Source organism: Mesoplodon bidens (assembly GCF_964165515.1).
Source record: "Mesoplodon bidens genome assembly, chromosome: 3".
In the NCBI taxonomy this organism is placed as follows: domain Eukaryota; kingdom Metazoa; phylum Chordata; class Mammalia; order Artiodactyla; family Ziphiidae; genus Mesoplodon; species Mesoplodon bidens.
In genome coordinates this window covers 93,884,870-93,909,014 of record NC_138178.1, presented here as the reverse complement: position 1 = coordinate 93,909,014, position 24,145 = coordinate 93,884,870, and the positions used below count along the sequence as shown (strand labels likewise).

General features: G+C 41.8%; 1 protein-coding gene across 1 annotated transcript in view; it reads left to right on the top strand.

Annotated features, from left to right (window-relative positions):
• Positions 1 to 365: 365 nt before the first annotated feature.
• RTF1 (RTF1 homolog, Paf1/RNA polymerase II complex component) overlaps positions 366 to 24,145 on the top strand; it is a gene marked incomplete at its 5' end in the record, with an annotated part of 50,624 nt that continues 26,844 nt past the window's right edge. The window contains 2 exons of the mRNA XM_081227516.1: positions 366 to 563; positions 13,697 to 13,807. Of these exons, the coding sequence (XP_081083642.1) occupies positions 366 to 563; positions 13,697 to 13,807 (309 nt within the window). The remainder of the gene's footprint in view (positions 564 to 13,696; positions 13,808 to 24,145) is intronic.

The window sequence follows — 24,145 nt, the reverse complement described above, 5'->3', positions numbered from 1 at the left end:
ATCCCACGACAGGTGCCCTCAGCGTGGTCCAGCCGATTCGTGTCTCCCAGGCGGACAGCCCTGACGGTGCCCTCGACACTCCATCAGTGTCGGACAGTTGAAAGGCTCCTTAGAGCGGACCCAGATGCTTGCCGCTCCAGTCCACGACAGGTAGGCAGCACGTGAAGCTTCAGCCCCGCAGGAGAGACACACCCAAATCCTCCAGCGGGCAGCGCTGGTTACGGAACGGCGGTCCAGAGCCCGGAACCCAACCCGGTGCCCCCGCCTCCCACGCTGCGTCGGGGGCGGGGTGGGGCGGGGCTCTGGGCGCCGGCGAACGGCGTGCGACGAGCAGGGGGTGGGGCCAGGGGCGGAGCGGAGCGCGCATGCGCGGTCGCCTTTGTGTGGGTCGAGCAGCGGCGACGGCGGCGGCAGTGGCGGTCCCACTGGCAGGCGGGCAAGAGGGGAGTCCGGGCGGCGTCCGGCGTGGGAGCCGGGGGACCACGATGGTAAAGAAGCGGAAAGGCCGCGTTGTGATCGACTCAGACACGGAAGACAGCGGCAGCGACGAGAACCTGGATCAGGTGAGGGCAGGCCGCGGAGGCGCGGGCCAGCGGAGCGGGAGAGCTGAGTCCCGGCCACGGTAGTCGGTAACCGGTCGGGCCCCGGGCCTCCTGGCCGGAGCGCCCGGCCTGCCTCGTGTCCTGAATGCCCGCTGCCGCCCCTTTCTGCTCTCCCCACGGTGCCCGCGGCCCTTGGAGTCTGGCCGGGGCCTGAAGACAGAGCCCCGAGGACTTGGCGCCTTGGGCGGGGAGGCGGGGCAGGGGCCAGGCTGGTGGGCCTCGGGCTCGGGGGACTGGAGGGGTCCTTGGTCTGCCAGGGCCAGATCGGGGCGGCAGGCTGCAGGCCAGGAGATCCGGGCACGGAGAGATAGGAAGTATCGCCCGCCAACCCGGGAGACTGGGAGGTTTTGGAGGAGGTGCAAGGGTGATCGTGGGGCGGTGGGGGGGGAGGGAGGCCGAGAAGGTGCAAGCTCTGGAAGATGAAGTTTTTCAGACAAGGGTGTGAACAGAGAGGAGGGGAACCTCTGTCGTGCTGGGCGAGGAATACGTAGCTGTGGGCACGAATCTGTTTGGCAGCTAGGGTCGTTTGTGTTTGAGAAGGGTCTCTGTTGAGATGTCAGACCCAAGACAGCTCATGGGAGGAGGAAAGAGGGCATAAGTGGAGAAATATCTAGGGCGTCATGGAGAGACTGTGGCGGGGCCTCTTGGCCCTTTTCATGCAGCATCCCAGAATTCTTTCTACTTGAAAGATGTGCAGGAGACACTGAAACTAACTTTTGGTCTCACTGTCTTGGGGTTGCTTGAACTGTTATATACTCTAGAAAATACTGTAGGGAGGAAGCTGTCCTTTGTAGCAGTGCTCTAGTGATACCAGAAGATACAAAGAGGGTTTCCCCCCACATTTTGTGAACAAATGATATAAAGAAAGAATATGCAAGAGATAATAGTTCTATAAGTTGAGTAGAGAGAGTACTGAACTTAGAATCTGAACTTTTTGAGTTCTAGGCTGGGCTATGCTGTTTTCTAGCTATGTATCTTGGGCCATAACAGTAAAGTCTAGATAAAACATCAGCCTAGTGTATCTGATTGAGTTATTATAAAGGATTGGGCCTCCCTGGTGGCGCAGTGGTTGAGAGTCCGCCTGCCGATGCAGGGGACACGGGTTCGTGCCCCAGTCCGGGAAGATCCCACATGCCGCGGAGTGGCTAGGCCGGTGAGCCATGGCCGCTGAGCCTGCGCGTCCGGAGCCTGTGCTCCGCAACGCGAGAGGCCACAACAGTGAGAGGCCCGCGTACCGCAAAATAAATAAATAAATAAATAAATAAAGGATTAAGTATTTGTAAGAATTAATGTTGGGGGCTTCCCTGGTGGCTCGGTGGTTAAGAATCCGCCTGCCAATGCAGGGGACAGGGGTTTGATCCCTGGTCCGGGAAGATCCCGCATGCCACCGAGAAACTAAGTCCGTTAGCCACAACTACTGAGCCCGCGCTCTAGAGCCCGCGAGCCACCACTACTGAAGCCCGCGCGCCTAGAACCCGTGCTCCGCAACAAGAGATGACACCGCAATGAGAAGCCCGCGCACCATAACGAAGAGTAGCCGTTGCTCGTGGCAACTAGAGAAAGCCCGCGCACAGCAACGAAGACCCAACACAGCCAAAAATCAATAAATAAAATAAATAAATTCATTTTTTTAAAAAAGAATTAATGTTGGTACAAGCACTTAGAAACTAAAGCATTTCTATAAATGACTTCTTGGGAGTCCTTTGTATTAGGTCAGAGGTCTCAGAAATTAAATATTAGGGCATGAAAGAGGAGGACTTTAAGAAAGAGGGACTGAAGATGTGTTGAAGAAAAGAGGGCTGTTTTGAAAATGGTGGTATGGAGGTGGGAGGTGGGGAGTAGTGGGGCCTGTGGAGAAGTATCAAAGGGATAGACACCTTGTTATGGGATAGGAAGTAAAAGATAAATTGAAAATGTTCTCACCCGAAAGACTCCTGAAATTTATAAAAATATTTTTTAAATTTATTTTTTAAATTAATTTATTATTTATTTATTTTGGGCTGCATTGGGTCTTCATTGCTGTGCGCAGGCTTTTCTCTAGTTGTGGCGAGTGGGAGCTACTCTTTGTTGCAGTGCGTGGGTTTCTCATTGCGGTGGCTTCTCTTTGTTGGGGAGCCCGGGCTCTAGGCACGCGGGCTTCAGTAGTTGTGGCTTGCGGGCTCTAGAGCACAGGGTCAGTAGTTGCGGTGCGTGGGCTGAGTTGCTCCACAGCATGAGGGCTCAAACCCGTGTCCCCTGCATTGGCAGGCAGATTCTTAACCACTGCACCATCAGGGAAGTCCTAAAAAATATATCCTTGACTCTAAAAGTTTGTTGATAATTTTAGACTGGCACTTAGGAGGATTAGAACTTTTTTAAAAAAACTATTTTCTAATCTAGAAATATAGATATTTCTGATGATAACATTAGCTACCATTTACATAGGGCCTGGGATGAACCAGTCACCTCAATTAAGTGCTTTATTTATATTGTCAGGTTTTCAAATTATGGTGAAGTTGGTACCATTTTCCCCACTTTATTTTATTTATTTATTTTTTAAATTTATTTTTGGCCGCGTTGGGTCTTTTGCTGCGTGCGGGCTTTCTCTAGTTGTGGCGAGCAGGGGCTACTCTTCGTTGTGGTGCATGGACTTCTCATTGCAGTGGCTTCTCTTGTTGTGGAGCATGGGCTCTAGGCGCACGGGCTTCAGTAGTTGTGGCACGTGGGCTCAGTAGTTGTGGCTTACGGGCTCTAGAGCGCAGGCTCAGTAGTTGTGGCACATGGGCTTAGTTGCTCCGCAGCATGTGGGATCTTCCCGGGCCAGGGATCAAACCCGTGTCCCCTGCATCCTCTGGTGGATTCTTAACCACTGCGCCACCAGGGAAGCCCCTTCCCCATTTTAGATATGAGGAAAATGGAGGTTGAAGATGTAACTTATCTAAATTCACACAACTTGTTAGTGGCATTTCAACCCAAATCTGTACAACTACAAGGCCTATACTCTTTCCACTATACTAACTTAATCTGTTTTTAATATTGCAAAATGAAAATGATGTTTCATAGCCATTTTCTGTGTTGCTAGAATTCATGTTTGTCAAGTATATTGAATAGTTTAGAGAAAATTGATACATTAGTTTAAAAAATTATTTGGGGGACTTCCTTGGTGAAGCACTCTTAAGTCACCTGTTCTGATGATGCATGAACTAAGCTGTAAATTATTCTGTCTTTGGTGATTTTCCACAGAAGTCTGACATATGAAATGAGTTGAGAGCTTCCTTTTGTAGTAGAGAGATTTTTGTGATCCACAGAAAGCTTTTCCAAAGTGGGAACTGGAGGGATTGCAACTTTAAACCCAACTTTATCTATTTGTGAAAAGAAATTAGCATAAAATTTGTAAGTAATACCTAATGCATTTTAACAGCAATTTCAACTTCCTCCTTTTCAACTACTCATTGGAGTTCTTTTATCACATGGGAACCAGATCAAAATTCCCTTTTCCTGCGCATCCTAACAGCCACTAGTGCCTTCTCTATATGTTTAGCACTGTGCGAGGCTCTCAGAGGAATCAAAAAGATCTATGCTGTCTAGAAGATCTCCCAGAGATCTTTAGCAGAAGTACAAAGTCAGCCTAGTTTTGGGGTCTTTAGGACTCCTCTGAACAAAATTAATGCATTCTGGACCTTTCCTCACCAAGATGCCTTGGACTGCTCCATCTAAGTTCTGGGTCTTCGTTGGGGGGTATAACATTGTATTTGCTGTCTAATGGAAAAGAACAAACCATGACAAATCTCTGAGTGTCAAGTGTGAGAGTGGAGCACAGTTAATAAGGAGATCCTTTGTCTCTGAGTATTCCAAGTGGGAATCTAAGCCATTATGTCAGAAATATTACCTCCAAATTAGTCCTTAGCCTTCTACATTGGCTTTTCCTGGTGGTGAGAGGAGGAACATGTGTGTCAGAAACTGCTTGGGTTGCTTGTTTAAGAGGTACTTTGCAGGGGCTCCCATCCCAGACCTACTGAATCAGACTCTCTGGGGACTCTCTCCTCTGCATTTTTACCAGGTACAGCCCAGGTACTTATTTGTGTTAAACACTGAGACCACTGTCTGTATGCAAGTTAATCTTTTAGTAAGACACTGTAAGTAGTTTGGGAGAGAAATAGCTTCCTGTCTCAGCCATAGTGTGTGCACATATAACCAAAAGAACTTAACAGAGATGTTCAAAGTGGCAAAGCTGCTGGTTTTTCTAAATCCCTGAAGCTGTTTGAATTGTTGGGATGATTTTTTTTTTGAGGCCTGTTTCTTTTTTCCCTTCCTTCTTCTTGGTGGGAAGAGGTATGTAGTAACTGAATCGGAGTCCTTTACAATTTGTTGTAACTTTCAAAAGTTTTAAAATCTCAGACCTTTGAGAATTTGAAGGATTTATTTTAACATATGACCTGCTAGTGACCTTACTTTTTTATGTTGGCCACACCCTTTCTTCAACATTTCAGAATTGCAAATCATGGAGATACTTGCTTTTGGTGCTTCTTGGAAAAAAAATAACAGAATTTGAGCCAAACCTAGGCTTTTTTACCCCACCACGTACCTCCACGGAGATAACATGTGCACTCTTTATGGAATAATATCTATGCAGTGGGTCCTATAACATGAAAAGCATCCAAGATAATAAAGGAATCAGAGTTATCTATTCAGATCAATACAACTCAGTATTTATAAAAACTTTGCCGTTTTCAAGGAAAAAAAAGCTACATGCATACTGGGATGCTTTATTTCATAATTTCCATCCTTATTTAAAATGGGGATTGTGTTGTCCTGTCCTCTCTTTCTCTGCTCATGCTACTTGAAGTAACCATAAATTAAAAATTTTTTGAAACAATAGGCCCCTAAGTATTTTCTAGGAGTTATTTTTAGACATTATGTGTTACAAATAGCATTGTTATAAAGTATCCTTCCATAAACCTTCCCTATAAAAGGTGGGAAGTTTAAAAGTTGTGCTTCTCACCCAAGTGTCCATTGACAGATGAATGGATAAAGATGTGGCATATATATACAATGGAATATTACTCGGCCATAAAAAGAAACGAAATTGTGTTATTTGTAGTGAGATGGATGGACCTAGAGACTGACATACAGAGTGAAGTAAGTTAGAACGAGAAAAACAAATACCGTATGCTAACACATATATATGGAATCTAAAAAAAAAAAAAAAAAGGTTCTGAAGAACCTGGGGGCAGGACAGGAATAAAGATGCAGACGTAGAGAATGGACTTGAGGGGGGAAGGGTAAGTTGGGACGAAGTGAGAGAGTGGCATGGACATATATACACTACCAAACGTAAAATAGATAGCTAGTGGGAAGCAGCCGCATAGCACAGGGAGGTCAGCTCGGTGCTTTGTGACCACCTAGATGGGTGGGATACGGAGGGTGGGAGGGAGACGCAAGAGGGAGGAGATATGGGGATACATGTGTATGTATAGCTGATTCACTTTGTTATAAAGCAGAAACTAACACACCATTATAAAGCAATTATACTTCAATAAAGATGTTAAAAAAAAAATAAAAGTTGTGCTTCTCATTGATAAAGTCTTTTTACATTAGAGCAGAGTTGGAAGTCTAGGATGAACTTGTGAGAAGTGTTGGGGTTAACTTGTGAAGTTTTAAATTTGTGTCATAATGTTGCATCTAGCCTGATGTAACTCATCTGCCAATTTCACTTGATTTTCTTTTAGAAGTAGTGCAGGGAAAACTGAGTCCCATGGGAGCTTTAACAGAGAGGCTTTCAGGAAAAATTCAAAACCTATCTTTCAACACTGGTTCTCTTGATGTACTTATTTGCTCCCTAGACCATAAGTTCCCCAAGGGCAAAGATTGTTTTTTTGTTTTTTTTAATCTTTCAACAAATGTGTTAGACAGTGCAAGGCAATAGGGCTATTGGGTGAACAAAATCGAAGCAGTCTCTACCCTCAAGGAGCTTAGGGGATGGGGGGCAAAGGGAGGGACAGGGTCAGGCATTGCTCAGAGAGTCATTTCCTTACACTTGCGTTACAGGCTATGAAGGAAGAGCAAGGGTGCTGTGAGAGTTTGACCAGGGACTCTATGCTCGCCTGATGGGAGTGACATTTAAACCGAGATCTGGAATATGGGTTAGGGATAAGGAGATAGGAGACTGAAGAGTACAGGGACGTGTGAGTGTTCATGGTTGAGGGAGCAAAATGTACAAAAGCATTGAGGCAGGACGGACCTAGCACCCTCATGAAACTGAAGGAATCAGAGTAACTGGGACATCACTAGTTGGAGGAAGAGTGGTACAAATGAAGCTGCAGAAGTAGTCTGTTTGGACCCTTTGAGGATGGAAAAGCCAGTTTAGTGAATCACAGCCAGTGTTAAAAATAAAAACAAAATTGAATCAAATAGAAAAAAAAATCATATGTCAGACCTAGTAAAGATAAGTATTGTTTCATAAAACTTGTGTTTCACATATATGCATGTATGTACATACTGGGTCATAAGGTATAATTTATCTTTCTGTGGGCGGGGTTAAAAAGATGTTTAAGCCACTGGCAGGTCCAGGTTGGCAATAGTAAGGACTGTGGACTTTATTCTGAGGGTAATGAGAAACCACCGAAGGACTTTAAGCTGAAAGAGGTGTTCCAACTTGTCTTTTGAAAAGTTTTCCCAGGCTGCTATGTGGAGAGTAATCTGGAGAAGGGACACTAGTTAGATGGCAGATAAGGGAGTCCAGGTGAGAGATGGTGGAGAGCATAAGTTCCACTAGAATGGAAGCTCCAAGAGGGCAAGGCTGTTTGTTCAATGTAGTATCCCTGCATCTAGAACAGTGCCTGGCCTGCAGCATATACCTTGTCAGTATTTGTTGAATGAATGCCTGACTTGGACTGGTGTAGTTATAGAGATGACAGAAAGTGGATTAATTGGACATAATATTCAAGCTATAAAACTGAGTGGATTTGATGACTGGTTGGATGTTAGGGGTGAGGAAGAGGAGATTCTGGCATGAGATGGGGAACCCTGGAGGAAGATCAGGTTTAAAGGTGAAGAGCATGTGTTCAGTCTTGTATGTGTAGAGATTAAAGTTGTCTATGAGATACTCAAGTGGAGACATTTAAGTACATAGTTGAAAATAATGCCTGCCTGACACAGAGTAGACAATTAATAAATCTTTGTTGAATAAGCAAATGCTGCTTGGCATATCCACGGTAGAAAGTTAGATTCTAACTTTTCTGATTATAGTAGTATTACTTGGAGGTAAAGGGACACTGTAAGATTGGGAGTTCTTGCTTTAGCCCCTCTGCTGTAATACTGATACCTGTTCTATAAGGCATGGAAAGTGCATTAGTTAGAAAGTGTATTAAAAGAGGGATCCAAGTAGAAACAAGTAACAGTAGTAGAATTTAAAAAAACATTTTAATGTACGTTTTATTTTGAATGTGTTGAAAACTGGTTTTATTTTATCAATTCTATGACATTGTGGGCATTTATGTAACTCAGTATTTTATCTATAATTATAATCACTTTGCTAGAAATTGGAAAGGGAAGTTGCCACATTTCATGCCAGTCATGTGAAATGTAAAGGAATGTTACACTGTCACTTTGGAATTACTACTTCAGAAGGGTTTTCGTGTGTATGTTCATTGTTTTGGTTTGTTTTCTTTTGGTTTTTTTTTAATGATAAAAATAGTACATACTTGTTGAAACAGTTCCAGCAAAACAAAAATACCTCCCTGTTCCACAAACGTATATGCACGCAATGGCTCTGTTCCTTACTCCTGAAAAATAACCAGTGTCCACTGTTGGAATGATGTTCTTCAATCAAAAATTTTGATATGAAAGAAATAATAGAAAATAATGTCTCAGATTTAAACCTCTATGAATTACTACTCTTTTCTTAGCTTCTCTCAAGTCCTCCCACTTCTCTCTGTCCCTGTGGCTTCTTACCTTGTCCAGGTCACCATCTACTCTGATGACCCTGCTGTGGACTCCTCTCCGCACTTCCTCCCTGGCCCTGTAATCTGTTCCTCTGTCAGTCAGAGTGCTATTTTAAAAACCCTCAGAGGATGGTTACTTCCCTGCTTAAAACCATTTGATGGCTCCCCACTGCCTTCAAGTAAAATTCATTTTCCTGATCCTGCTGTATAAACCTGGGAATGATGTGATTTCTTCTTACCTTTAACCTGCCTCATTCCATCACCACCCCCCACCCCCGTCCCCTTGCCTATGAAGCTCTAGTCACCCTGGTTCCCTTTTAGTTCTTTGGTTAAGCCAAACTATTGCCAATTTCAGGGCCTTATCTATTCTTTTTTTAATATATAAATTTATTTATTTATGTATTTAGTTTTGGCTGTGTTGGGTCTTCATTGCTGCATGAGGGCTTTCTCTACTTGCGGCGAGCAAGGGCTACTCTTCCTTGCGGTGCGTGGGCTTCTGATTGTGGTGGCTTCTTTTGTGGAGCGTGGGCTCTAGGCACGCAGGCTTCAGTAGTGGCATGCGGGATCAGTAGTTGTGGCTCACGGGCTCTAGAGCGCAGGCTCAGTAGTTGTGGCTCGCAGGCTTAGTTGCTCCGCGGCATGTGGGATCTTCCCGGACCAGGGATCGAACCCATGTCTCCTGCATTGGCAGGCGTACTCTTAACCACTAGAGAAGTCCAGGGCCTTATCTATTCTATCTGAAGACTTCTATCCAGAAGACTGCACCCCTGTCTCTTCCCCCCGTTTCTAGTCTCAGCCTAAATACCATTGCCTCAGAGAAGCCTTCCCCCAATCACCCTATTGCAGATAGGTTCCCCACTCACTTTGATTCACTTCCTTCTTAGCACTTATCACTAAATATACTTGTTTCTTTACCTGTTTATTGTCTGTCTCCCTCTCTTGACTTTATTTATTTTTAAATTTTTATTGGAGTATAATTGATTTACAATGTGTCAGTTTCAGGTTAGTACAGCAAAGTGAATCAGTTATACATACACCCCCTTACTTGATTTTAAATTCTGTGAGGTCAAGGACTATGTATCTCCTATTCCTGGCTTTCTACCCACAGCTTGGTATATAGTAGGTGCTGGTAGCAGGGGAACTATCTGTCCCGCTTGCCAGGAACTGAGTTTCCCAGAATTCAGGACTTTCAGTGCTAAAACCAGGACAGTCCTAAGAAAACCAAGATATTTGGTCACCCTAGATGGTAGTAATCACTTGCATTAGTTGTATTTGTGGAATGAATATGTGAAAAAGAGCTCAGCGTGCTAATTAGCTATAAAAAACCTCTGAGGTTTATCCATTTGGGCTTTTATTCTCCTTTTCTGGGGTGCAGAATCTGTATCCCACTTTTGTGTGATCATGGGAGGCTTTATTAAAGAGATGAGATTTAATTTCCTTTAAGTAAGTAATTTCCTTTAAATAAGTCGCTTTATTACAGATTGATCCCGACATGGCATTGCAAAAATACACTGTGAATGATGGGGTGGGGGAATTAAATCCTAAGGTTTATGAGTCTTCACATATTGATGGATTAGAATTCTAATTTTAACCAGAATAACACTATTTTAATAAATATTACCTTAGTGCAATTAGGCTTGCAATTTGGCTGTCTAGTTTATTGTTAAATATGGTTTTCAAGCAATGTTAATGAAACTGCTCTAGAAGCCAGATGTGGCATCCTACACAGTCATACCTATAGTGTGTTAGGCATTGGCATTACTCTCAGCAGATCTTTAATTCAGCTTAAGTTTGATAAACCATGTGGGCACCCCACAAAGCCATTCCATCCTAGAGGAATGCTGAGATAAGTAGGGGAGGTTTTCACTAGATGTGATGAAGTATAGGGAGGATGGTGAGAGAGAACCACTGGACACACAGAAATGTCATCTCAACCAGTGTGGCACAGTGAAGCGGGCTAGCAGGAGAGAGCTGCAGAAGGACCTACGCCCTGTGCATGAATCAGTTTTAGACTGGCTTTTTTGAGTATTGGTGCTGGATAAATCAACCGCTACAGGTAACAAATCTGATGATCTCTTCATGTGTGGAGTGTTGGCAAGACCTTTCTGTTGCACATTAGTGTGTCCAGCTGTATTTATGAGCCCTCAGAATATAAAGGACTTGGGCTTCCCTGGTGGCACAGTGGTTAAGAATCCGCCTGCCAGTGCAGGGGACACGGGTTCAAGCCCTGGTCCGAGAAGGTCCCACATGCCACGGAGCAACTAAGCCTTTGCGCCGCAGCTACTGAGGCTGTGCTCTAGAGCCCGCGAGCCGCAACTACTGAAGCCCGCGTGCCTAGAGCCTGTGCTGCGCAACAAGAGAAGCCACTTCAATGAGAAGCCCGTGTACCACAAGGAAGAGCAGCCCCTGCTCGCGGCAGCTAGAGAAAGCCCACACACAGCAATGAAGACCCAACACAGCCAAAAATAATAAATAAATAAATTTATTTATTTAAAAAAAAAGAATATAAAGGACTTAACTGTGAAGAGTAGCCTTGCCATGAGTTCCCCCAGTAACTTCCTATACAATTCTCAGCTTGTGGAAAGGGTATCTTTCACATTTTTTAAGAAGAACGTCTTTGCTGTCTCTATACTATTGTTAATATGGTATTTAATGTAGTAGAAGAAGAAGGACTGTGCCTGTCAGATGCAGTTGTTTGCTGATGGAGAGATATTTTTTACGTTTTTAGTATAAAGTGGAATCTCTTTAACAGGAAGGCGATACTAACACATTAACACTTTAGTTACTTTTAATGGATATCTACTGCTTGTAATATATCTACTGCTTGTTTCAGGAAAGGATTTGATTGCTAGCATGTCCAAATCCCTGTTATAATGAGTTGGTATTAAAACAGAATTCTAGTGCATTTGTGAACCTCAAAGGGCCAGGAAGTACACTACCTACCAGAAGTCTTTTTAATTTTTATAAATTTGCATGAAGGTAATGTGGAAAAAAGATAATAGTAAAGGTCGTACACAAATCACCATATAACCCAGCAGTACCACTCCTAGGTATTTATCCAAGTGAAATGAAAACTAATGTTTACACAAAAACCTGTACATGAACAAATAACTGCCCCAAGATGGAAACAACCCAAATGTTTTTCAACTGGCATATGGATAAAGTGTGGTGTATCCACACAATGGAATACTACTTTACAATAAAAAGAAACAAACTGCTGATACCTTTCCAATCTCAAATGCGTTATGCTAAGTAAGGAAACCAAATTCAAAGGACTACACACTATATGATTCCATTTATGTGATATTTTACAATAGGCAGATCTGTAGAGACAGAAAACAGGTATGTGATTGCCAGGGGATGGAGGGAGAGAGATGAAGAGCACTTACTTCCTGAAAAGGCTTCAGATCATAAACACTCTACTTTTTCATACCAAAATGGTAACTACTATTGACCAGTGTAAATTACAGCAAAATTTGGGGGGATGATGGAACTGTCCTATATCTTGATTGTGTGAGTGGTTCAACTGTATGTATTTGTCAAACTCATAGAACCATCCATAAGAAAGGATAAAAGGTACTGTATCTAAATTACACCCTCAAGTTTTTAAAAGACTGTAAACACACAAACATTGCTGTAATTTGCATTTGGTCAATAGCAGTTACCATTTTGATGTGGAAAAAGTAGAGTGTTCTTATGATCTGAAGTCTTTTCAGGAAGTTAGTATGCTAGCTCTGTCTAAAGAGATGAGAAGAGTAACATTTCGTTACTGCTTATGAAGAAGAGATGGTGTCAGCTGTTAATCTGAGAAGGTCATTTTCTCATTCTGGCCAAGGAGGGTATACTCCTAAAATAGAAAGAGACTGGAAGAAGAAAACATATTTTATAGCAGTCTGTTTTTAAAAAATTTGTCTTGGCACTTAACCTATAATTGTATAGCACCAACATCATCAAGGAATAATACTACTAGTATTTATTAGTTATATTTTTCTCTCTTTTGGCCCAAGGGGAAAATGTAAACCATGATTGAAATAGGAGCTAGGATTTTATCTGCCCTAGTTTGAATCCTGGTTCTCTCATGTACTAGCTGTATTACCTTGGGTGAGTTACTTAACCTCTCCTGCTCCTTAGTTTCTTTATCTTTAAATGGGGAAGATAACAATACTTACCTTAAGGCGGTTGTGAAGATTAAATGTTAGATGCTTAGAAAAGTACCTGGCATCTAGTAAGTACAATATAATTTTGGGCTGGTATTGATATTAGCAGAAAGCAAGAATCAGAGTGAGTATCCTTTTGTTGTGTTTTTGAGTGACTGGACTGAGTTGGGGAGAAGTAGCAGGAGCGGGAAACCATGTGAGAGAGCAAATCCTGGTTGTAGCCATGTCTTACTAAATGGCGTATCTCTTCTCCTTTAAGCTCCCTTAAATCACCAGGACAAGGCAGAGGTGGTGAATGGGAATATTGGGGTTGTCAAATTGGGATTCCCATGTAGAGGCCAGCATACTTACTGCTTGACCCTGGGTTCAGCACCAGAAATATACTTTTTTTTTTTTTCCTGGTTTAGGCATCCAAAATAAAAAATGACCTCAGAAATTTGTAGTTTGTCAGCTTATTCAGAACAGCCCCACAAATGCCAATTTTACCATGAATTATATATAATAAGAGGGTGCTCAGAGTATTAGCTATACCAATAAGAACAAGGAGCAGATTACCTTTGTAGACATGGTTCTTATCATATCAATTGCTGAGAATCAGTACTTCTGTAACTTACAGAGGAAACTCGGGGGTAGCCTCCAGTTTAGTTTTCTAGTCACTTTTCCATCTCAGACATACATTTCCCATTAAGAGTGAGGGAACAGATTTTTTTTGGCTGTGCCGTGCAGCTTGTGGGATCCTCGTTCCCTGACCAGGGATCGAACCCGGGCCCCCTACAGTGAAAGATCAGAGTCCTAACCACTGAACAGCCAGGGAATTCCAGACTTTGAAAGCATTTCTTTAGCACTTAGGAGTGCTGGCAGTTGGTCTGTTCATGTGACCAAAGTTCCCATTGATGATGTCCTTCAAGTGAAACCACAGAGAAGTAGAAGAGATCTAGAGAAGGTGGGCATTTTATTATTTTTGGATATATTTTCTCTGTGAACAAAACTCACATGGCTACTTTTGCCCTCTCAGGAGCTCTTGTCCCTGGCAAAGCGGAAACGAAGTGACTCTGAAGAGAAGGAGCCGCCTGTTAGTCAGCCTGCAGCCTCCTCAGACTCGGAGACGTCTAACAGTGATGATGAGGTGGGTGTGGAGGGCTAGGCCTCTGGGACTAATGAGTGTTTGAGGGTCCTGAGTTGGTGACTCCTGGCAGCCTCTTTTCCTTAAACTGAGACCTTCCTGCCTAAGATCTATGAGAACTTCTTGGGAAAAGAAAATTGTGTATGGAAAGCTCTCGCATTGTGATGTTCTTTGTACTGCTAGTTACCTAGTGGGTACCTCTGCAGTGCATTCGTGGCCATTTTTAGTCTTTTATTTTCAGCCCTTTTGCAGAGGGAGCACAACTTGTTAGTCACCATCTCTTTTATTTTTTGTCACCTTTTTAATCCCACTTTTATGTTAGAAAAGAAAGTCTATCAGTAATGCCTGATAAAGTATTAGTGAGAAATACTTTAGCAAGGTAAGAAGCTTTCTTTGGGTAGATGGAATCAACATCTCTCAGAGTAGTGGCATTAGCCTTTAATGAGAAACGTCCAGCTGTTCATTGTTTAAGCCAAGGTGACTTTCCCAAACTGCTGCCCACCACCAAACAAGGCCCTGAAAGATCCAGAACTTTAATGGAAGAGAGAGAGATTAGGGCAAAGGTCTTTGAAGCACTCCTACATGTTCCTCATTTGATTTAAAATACTTTTTTTCCCTTAGTAATTTCCTGGGGGGAGGCTGGATATCATCTTTCTGTTTAATCTCTTACCCTGCAGTCTAGGAAAATATTTTTAACAGTGTACTAACAGTATTTTGTTTTAAAGTTCCTCTAAAATAAAAAATGTTTTTTATTATAATGAAATTTAGTTAACAGCTAGAACAGTATTTACCAGTGCCCTGCATATGCAAATTAGGAACGATTGCATTCTGATTGACTGTACTGATATTCTCTTAATCTTAAATAATTCAACAGACCTAAAATTGCTTTGATAGCAAGAGGTAGTGAATGTGCGAGTTTTATTCTTTTGTTTCGTTTATTTTTCATGGAGGTACTATAATTCCTCTAAAATTGATAAAGTAACCCAATCTGCTTAGAAAAACAGTGGATTTTATGAAATAATTTGCTTTGTTTTGTTTTTCTATTTTAAAAAAATGCAAAGATAATATAGGAACATCTTGAAATAATTCCCTTTCCCACTATTCCTACATCAACTCCTTTCATTTTCCATGTTTCAGAAGTCAGCTGCTGTGGGATATTAAGTTTGAATCTGTGTTGTGTTTGGAATACCCTGTAACATGTTTATTGTCTTTGCACTTCCTTGAGATACAATCAATAACTATCCTTTGAAGCATTTTGTTTTCCATATTCCTTTCATTAAGTCACTCCTGAGTATGCAGTTGCTGTAGGGATTCGCTTCATCCTTTTGAGCTGCTTCTACCAGAAGGTCAAAGTATGTATCAACTCCACAGCATTAGAGAAGCCCAAAACTTGTGCTAGGGTAGATCCAGCGTCCATAAAAATGTTTACAGCTTAGGATTCCCTTTGTCACTTGCAGCTACTTAACCAAGTCTGAGAGTCTTCACCTTAGAATGCTACCAGCTACTTATGTACTTATTGGAGAAAAAGCTGACAGGCCAGCTGTACCCTGTCTAGTGGGGATTGAGAGTTTGCGTAACTTTCCTCCCAAGGTTCTGAGCTCTTGCTGCTGCCTCCCCGTCCCAGCCCCCTGGCCCACTGGCTTCTGGCAGCTCTACTCTAGTCCCTCCTCACCCTGCACTGGGAATAGCAGTCTCTATAGCATGGCCATTCTGAAAAGAGCCTGTTTTTTTGGTCTGCATTATCGCTTTCTGGCCCAGGCTACTAGCTTAAGCACAGAGCACCCCAAAGTTAGGGTAAATACTTCATTATTTTGGACAATTAAGAAAATCTTTTTAAGAAAAATCCTACCAGCCACTAGAGAAATCAGTGGTATTGTAAACTCAGATTTATGGCTGCCATAGAGATATTTTAGAGTGGGTAGGGGACTTCTGAGAGATCCTTAGAATACAGTGTTTGAGACAGAGGCTCTTGTTTTTTTTTCTCTCTCATAATGAATATTCATACATCTTTGTAGGTGAAACCCATATACTGAAATAATTTGCTATGTTTTCTAGTTTCTGCTATGGCTTTAATATCCTTGTTACCTACGAACTAGCCTTTTAGAAATTTGGTTGTTAAAATGTCAGTTCTCAGTCAGATGGAGCCTGCTTGTACTAGAAGCTACTCTGGAGTTTTTTTCAAATACACTTCCCAACCCCTTTCCCCTCCCACGTGACTCTTGTTTATTGTCATTCATGATGATGAATACAGGTAGAAAGAAGTATGTTGTTCTCCTCAGATTTGCTAGGACAGAAAACTAGTCAGGAACAACCGATTTAGGAGGTTAATGGGTAGTTTGTTTTAAGGAGAGACATGCACTGACTTTAGAGCAAGAAGATATCTAGCTAATTGTTGGGGGTGGGGAGGGGGACATAGCAGTTATGAAAGTTTCCTATCCAGAAAAAAGTGGGTGCATTGGTTATTAAGTGTAAGGCCCAATTAGGGGGAATTCCTTGGTGGTCCAGTGGTTAGGACTCTGTGCTTTCATTGCCAAGGGCCCGGGTTCAATCCTTGGTCAGGGGGCTTCCCTGGTGGTGCAGTGGTTGAGAATCTACCTGCCAACGCAGGGGACATGGGTTCGAGCCCTGGTCTGGAAAGATCCCACATGCCGCGGAGCGGCTAGCCCCGTGAGCCACAATTACTGAACCTGCGCGTCTGGAGCCTGTGCTCCACAACAAGAGAGGCCGCGATAATGAGAGGCCCGCGCACCGCGATGAGGAGTGGCCCCCACTTGCCGCAACTAGAGAAAGCCCTCGCACAGAAACAAAGACCCAACACAGCCATAAATAAATAAATAAAATTTTAAAAAAAGCAAAAAAAAAAAAAAAAATCCTTGGTCAGGGAGCTAACATCCACAAGCTGTGCAGCGTGGCAAAAAAAAAAAAGGTTCAATTAAGGAGAGAATAGTAGATATCTTGTGTATTATTTTTGATGAGTGAATTATTCTCAGTCATATCTTAGGCACATGAGAAGTAGAACTCTTCCTGTCAGGTTTACATTGACCAAGCCTGGGCAATTGGAAAGCACAACCTCAGTGGTAGGTTATAATGCTGTGGTGTGGCATTTTGGTGGTGTCACTTCCTGTCCCTGAAAGCATTTGGTAATAGAAGCACCACCAAGGGTGCAGACAGGAGTGGCCGGGAAGAAAAATAACAGGGTTAGGAGGAGGGGAGCTAGCAGTGCTCATTCATGAGATTTAAAGTTTAAAAAAAAAATGGCCAAAACAAAAAAGTCCATTTGTTAGGAGGAACAGAGTCCTAAATCGGGTACTTCAGAGTCCTTTTGAGAAACATGGTGAATCTCGTGGAAACAGATAGCTGCACCTAGATAAGAAATAGGAATAAAGCCTAGATTTTCCCTTGTTACCAGTAAAAATCATGTTATCAATAGATACCAAGAAAACCCTTTATTTGTTGTTCAAAATTGAATATAACTACATTAGACAAAGTAAGGAAACAGCTGAATTATGTTCTATTGCCCTGTGCCTGAGCGAGAATGATTATTTTAAAAAGCTTCATGTACAGTCCTGTTTTCAACATTTTTGAGAAATAAAAACATTTGGCCCAGCCGTGTAGTTCAGCACTTGTCACCTGTTTTTTCTTTCCCGGAACTTCCTGGATACATTTTACGCTCCAGTTTACTACCTCTTCAGAGACTTTGGCCTCTTCTTGCTTTTCCCCCATTCCATTTTTTTCTACTTTCTTTCTTTCTGAAGCGTCTTCTCTTTCTCTCTTACCCCATTTAATCTTTTGAGCGCTCCCACTTTGATCTAGTTGCACTCCTATTCCCACTATGTTATTGCTTGTTGGCTCCAATATTTTTATTAATAGAACATTTTGAAAAAGATACAACTTTTAATTAAAATTCATTTAGTAATAATTTTTCCAGGAAGTCAGCCTAGATACCCAAGAGCATTTTGTTGTTGCTTTACCATGCAGATAATACATAATCAGCACATACTGATAAAGGCCTTCACTGCTAAGCTAATAGTTTCCTGTGTGTATATTCATCTAGTAAGGTTTTCATACACACAATACCTCTGGAAAAAGATGTTCCATATAGATGAATTATCCCAATACTAAAACTAAACTTTTGAAAGTTTAAAATATAAAACCACTATATTTGAAAAATTTTTTGATAGATCTTATTATATATAGTTTTTTAACTGATTTAGTCATGATTATGAATGACAGTTCTTATACTGTGAAATAGTGACTTCCAAAATACCAAGCTCTGTGGTGCTGGTTTTTATCTTTCCTTTCTCCCCCAGTACCGAAGGTAAGCAGTGGCCATTGTTCTCATCTCCTAGTTATCTGCTCTACTTCCATCTTCCTGTGTCTCTGATCTGCTCTGGGGTCAGGAAACCAGGGGACCCCATAGAGTTCAGGTTGGAATACTCTGCTTTAGTACTTGAATTTAACAATAGCTATTTGAATTTCTCATAAGCATTTTTTAAAAATAAATTTATGTATGTATATATGTATTTATTTATTTATGGCTGTGTTGGGTCTTTGTTGCTGCACGCGGGCTTTATCTAGTTGTGGCGAACGTGGGCTACTCTTTGTTGCAGTGCGCGGGCTTCTCATTGCAGTGGCATCTCTTGTTGAGGAGCACAGGCTCTAGGTGCCTGGGCTTCAGTAGTTGTGGCACACGGGCTTCAGTAGTTGTGGCTCGCAGGCGCAGTAGTTGTGGCTTGCAGGCTCTAGAGCTCAGGCTCAGTAGTTGTGGCGCACGGGCTTAGTTGCTCTGCAGAATGTGGGATCTTCCTGGACCTGGGCTTGAACCCGTGTCCCCTGCACTGGCAGGCAGATTCTTTTTTTTTTTTTTTGTGGTACGCGGGCCTCTCACTGTCGTGGCCTCTCCCGTTGCGGAGCACAGGCTCCGGATGCGCAGGCTCAGCGGCCATGGCTCATGGGCCCAGCCGCTCCGCGGCATGTGGGATCTTCCCGGACCGGGGCACGAACCCGTGTCCCCTGCATCGGCAGGCAGGCTCTCAACCACTGCGCCACCAGGGAAGCCCTGGCAGGCAGATTCTTAACCACTGCTCCACCAGGGAAGTCCCTTTTTTTTTTTTTTTAGCATGCTTCTGGGTTCTTGGCTATGTAGATTACCATACAGTAGCACCTCATTTATCTAGATACCTAAAATCTCATCACAAGAAAAATAAAGTGATTTTCATGTACCACTTGCTTAAACTGTATGACAAATTCTGACACTTCCTACCAAACAGTGCAGTGGAGTACTGATTATATTTTACATTTTTTTGGTATCATTTGTTTCACTTTTGTTTTTATCTCCATAACCAGACTATACGTTTTTGTGATTGAGTATAGGGATTCTCTGTGTTTTCCAGTTAAATATAACTGATTGCTTGATTATAAGATACAGTAGTGCCCTTTGTACTTTGTCTGATTAATTACAAATAATTTCTTTTAAGGGAAGAGAAAACTTAGCTATTCCTCATTGTTCTTTAGGCTGACATTTGCATATACTCTTCAACTTTGCTGACCCTTTTCTATCTTCAGTATCTTCACAGGGAAAAAATACCTAAATCAGGAACCAAGCCCTCTCCGCACACCTCTTTGTTGGCCACTGTTAAGATCTAGAATAATGACTACCGAATCGTTTTGACAAACACTTCAATTTAGTGTAACACTCAGTTCATATAGAATCCTACAACTTTAAAACTCCAAGGGGTCGTAGAGATCTTTTAGATTCCCTTATTTCAGATAAGAAAACAGGCTCCCAGAAGTTCTGGTTTCCTTTTTCCATCATAAAATAGTACCCTCCATTTATATAGAACTTCATGGTTTCTGATATGCTCTTAGCGTCTTTTATTCTGTCTCCTTTGAGTCTCATACTACCCTGATAGGTGGTCAAGGTGGTATTATTATTCCTACTTTACAGATAAGGAAACAGTCTCAGTTTGAGGACTTGGGCCTTTATTCCAGTTCTTTTAACCTCTAGTCCCATAGTTTATCACTAGCCCAGCTGTTCTTGAACCCTACTTACCTCAAAGTATTTCATTTCACTGTAAATTCGTTTCAGGAGTAACTGGGCTGCAATGGTTTCTACTCTGGGTCCTGAGACCTAGAATATGATCTTCCTTGTCCATTAGAGATAACCTCTCTGAAATGTTGAAGTTTCTTAGCTTTTCTGCCTCCAGGATAAAAGTACTCAGCATGTCAATGGCACCCACGTCCAAGGCAACCACTCCCCACCCCATGTTCCTTCCTGTCTTTCAGCTGAATGCCAGGAAGGTCAGCTGCTTCCCAGAGTAGGGACCTGCTTATAACAACCCCTACACTCTCAGTCTGGCACAGGATTATGTAGTACTTTCTAACCCTCCTTGTATCATTAGATAATTGCCGTCCATTAGAGTATCAGTTACAGCAGTGAGAGTCAAAGTGCTAATCTCTTTTAATTTATTAGTTAAGACATCTTCCTTCTAGTCACTGTTTTAGGTTTTCATCACTGCATTATATGTAATACTTTCCTGGTGTTTTGTGTGAGCCTGCATGCATGTAGAATGCTTGGGAAAAGCAGGGTGTCAGTGTGTATTAGAGTCCTGACTGACAGTGGACCCTTTCCCTTTCCCAGATTGTTTTTAAGCAGCTCTCCTTGGGGGATGCTCTGGCCTCTGTACTCAGATGCAGATCAGCAGGCACTCATTTTCTCATTCTTGCCTTCTGTGTGGTGCATTTTAGAGCACTTTTAAGGTCACAACAGAGCTTGCCTTTCAGTGAAGCCATAGTTCCCAAAACAAATTAAGAAAAGCCAGGTCATTTCTTCTACTCTCTGATGGATGGGGAAAGCCTGAGAGCATCTCTTTAATCCTGTACTGTACTCTTTAGACTCCATTTACTACCACACTCTGGCAATGAAAGAATTAGTTTTCCTTCTGTCTTGGAGTCAACAGAATAAGGCTTTTGCAGGAATAGTTGAGCAATCTCTGGGCTAATGGCTGGGTTAAGATATTTCTATGTCAGTTTTGCCTACCACAAGTCTTGACCATCTCCTTTATGGTTTATTAGATTCTGTGATCTTGAGAGAAGAGGTACTGGGCAAATATTTAAAATATGTGCTCAGACCAAAAAAAACACTCAGGAGCCTCTGGTTTAAAGGAGTAAATGTAAAATATTACAAATACGATCTATTCTGCAGGAAAAAAAATCTTTTGGGAAATTATCAGTACCCATTTGAGTCTCTTTCTCTATATTAAATAGGAGTAATGAGACTGGTCCCCATATTTTATTTATTTATTTTTTTTTTTGTGGTACGCAGGCCTCTCACTGTTGTGGCCTCTCCCGCTGCGGAGCACAGGCTCCAGATGCGCAGGCTCAGCGGCCACGGCTCACGGGGCCCAGCCGCTCCGCGGCATGTGGGATCTTCCCGGACTGGGGCACGAACCCGTGTCCCCTCCATCGGCAGGCGGACTCTCAACCACTGCGCCACCAGGGAAGCCTGGTCCCCGTATTTTAAGTGATTATTTTATTTCCCTAAAACCCTGTCATATATAGTGAGTTTGGTTGTTTGCCATTGGCATGACAGACTCTATTGAGTTAGCCTCATGGGAGGTGAGGCACTTTTGTCATCTCATTTCTTTTGAAATTTGTGTTGGAAGGAAAAAGACCAAGGTTCCCTTCCCACACTCAGGTTCAGCCAGGCAAGCCCTTGTTAAATTGAAACATTTTATTTCTTCTATTTTAACTCTTATCTTTTCTCTCTCCCCTCCAGGGGATAAGCATCATAGGCTATAGATGACAGTTGCTAAGCTTAGGCAATGGTAGATTGCAGCAGATAGACAGTGGAAGGATAAGGAAACCAGATAGCTTTCTAGCACCTCCTGAATTGGATTCACATGTGTGACTTCACATTTAAGCCTTTTTTTACTCTCATACACAATCCCGCTTTTCCCCCCCGACCCTGGAAGTTCAGAGTTTGACTCTGTTGCAGGTGAGAAATCCAAATCTGTAGGTGAAAATAGATCTATCCACTCTAACACACATGTGACCCTGGTAGCTCACCCTTTACGCTCTCAGCCTTTTCATATTCCCATTGGGTAGAAGTACAAAGGGACTTCTTTGTAAAAAGAAGGGATTTCTGTACAAAGAAGTACAAAAAGATACCCTGTTTAGAGGAGATGGGTCATGCTCATTTTCATAACCAACCAATAAATATTGACTATTATGTGCATAGTTGTGCTATTTCCTGTAAACAAAGCCAATGCAAAAGATGTTTTATACATTATTGCCTCTAGTAATATCTGTATTCTCAGCATAGGAAGTTGATATATTTTAGCTCAGTTAACTATGAAACTGAACACTTTGGCCTCTTTTGGATTCTTTCAAACTGACCTAAAAAGTATCTTCCTTGAATGATTAAGATTTCAAATGGTTGAAAAATAGCTTTTAGAAGAGAAGCATTAGGATTTCTTTCTAAATAGTGATCTAAGTGTTGAATTGTTAAAAGTTTGAGAAGTAAATTCACTTATAAAGAGAAGTCGCTGTTAATGTATATCACTTAATACGTAAGTGGTATATTACTTAATATATCATTTATTCACTTCATATATCATTCTAGAACATGGAGCTGTTTATTTTCACTTGTCCCTCCTTCCTAGCTCCTGAGTACAAAAATAAAGTGGCAATTAAAATAACTAAGAGTAAATTAAAATAAAAAATCAGAAGATTAAAATAGTGCCCTTTCACAATATTTTATCAAGGTAAATTAACAGACTGTAGTTCTTAAAAATAGCTCATCTGGAACATTTCTAACGTGGAAACCTCATCAGAACTATCCCTCCACCCCACACCCAAAAAAAACTCCAAAGTAAATTTACTTCTGATCTTGGCTATTGTGAGGTAGGAGGTAGATTTATGATCACATTATAATATGATCACATTATAGAAGGAGCAAAGACTTGGTGCTTTTGTTAAATATTAGATGTAGAATTTTTATGTTAATACCAGATTTATAATTCAATCTGTGACGATGGAAAGATGAATAGTATTTTGATTTTTTTATCCTCTCCCTCCTTGGTTGGTTGGTTGGTTTATTTAGTATTGTCTCAGTTTGTTTTACAATTTCCGTTTTTTTTTAATATTTATTGAAATATAGTTGATTTACAATGTTGTGTTAGTTTCAGGAGTACAGCAAAGTGATTCAGTGTTTTTATATACACTTAAAAATTTTTTTAATTTAATTTAATTTTTTATTTTTTTAAATAAATTTATTTATTCATTTATGGCTGCATTGGGTCTTTGTTGCTGCGCCGGCTTTCTCTAGTTGCAGCGAGAGGGGGCTACTCTTCGTTGCAGTGCACGGGCTTCTCATTGCGGTGGCTTCTCTTTGTTGCAGAGCACGGGCTCTAGGCCTGCGGGCTTCACTAGTTGTGGCACGTGGGCTTATAGTAGTTGCGTCTCGTGGGCTCTAAGCGCAAGCTCAGCAGTTGTGGTGCATGGGCCTAGTTGCTCTGCAGCATGTGGGAATCTTCCCGGACCAGGGCTCAAACCCATGTCCCCTGCATTGGCAGGCAGATTCTTAACCACTGCACCACAAGGGAAGTCCTGAATTTTACTTTATTTTATTTTATATATATATTCTTTTTTAGATTCTTTTCCATTATAGGTTATTATTGAGTATAGTTCCCTGTGCTATACAGTAGGCTCTTGCTGGTTATGAATATTATTTTTAGAGTACCTAAAATAAAGTTTCTAAGTAAAGTATTTTTCACCTAAAATCATTCTCCTAAATTGACAAGTTAAAATATCAAAGGAGGTATGGTTTAATGTAACTAAGTAGTCTCTGTGAATTTAAAAAATGATTTTATGGTCTTTCAGACTTATAATTAAAGTGCTTGATGAAGATGATTTTTTTGGCCTTGGAGTGATCAACTGTGTATTGCCTGCCTGTTAGTTTGATAATACAAGTTACAGGTTCCTTATATTTAGATGTATGGGATCTCCTATTGAAGATCCAATGTAAACATTATGTTGTAGGGTAATATATGCAGATTTAAATATATATATATACACACATATATATATATATATATATTTTAATGATCTATTATACTTTCTGACTCCTTGGAGTTGGTACCAGTGATGCTACCATCCATCAAAGAGTGGCCTTCATCATTTTCTCCCTGTGTTTTCTGAAGTTTTCTCTTGCTAAAAAGCTTTATTCCCTGCTTTCCTGGGACCCACTTCAGAACTCAGCCATGCACTGTGTACTGAAACCCAGACATACCAATCTCTAGCAGTTGCTGACCTCTCTGCCACAGGAAACATTAGAAGCTG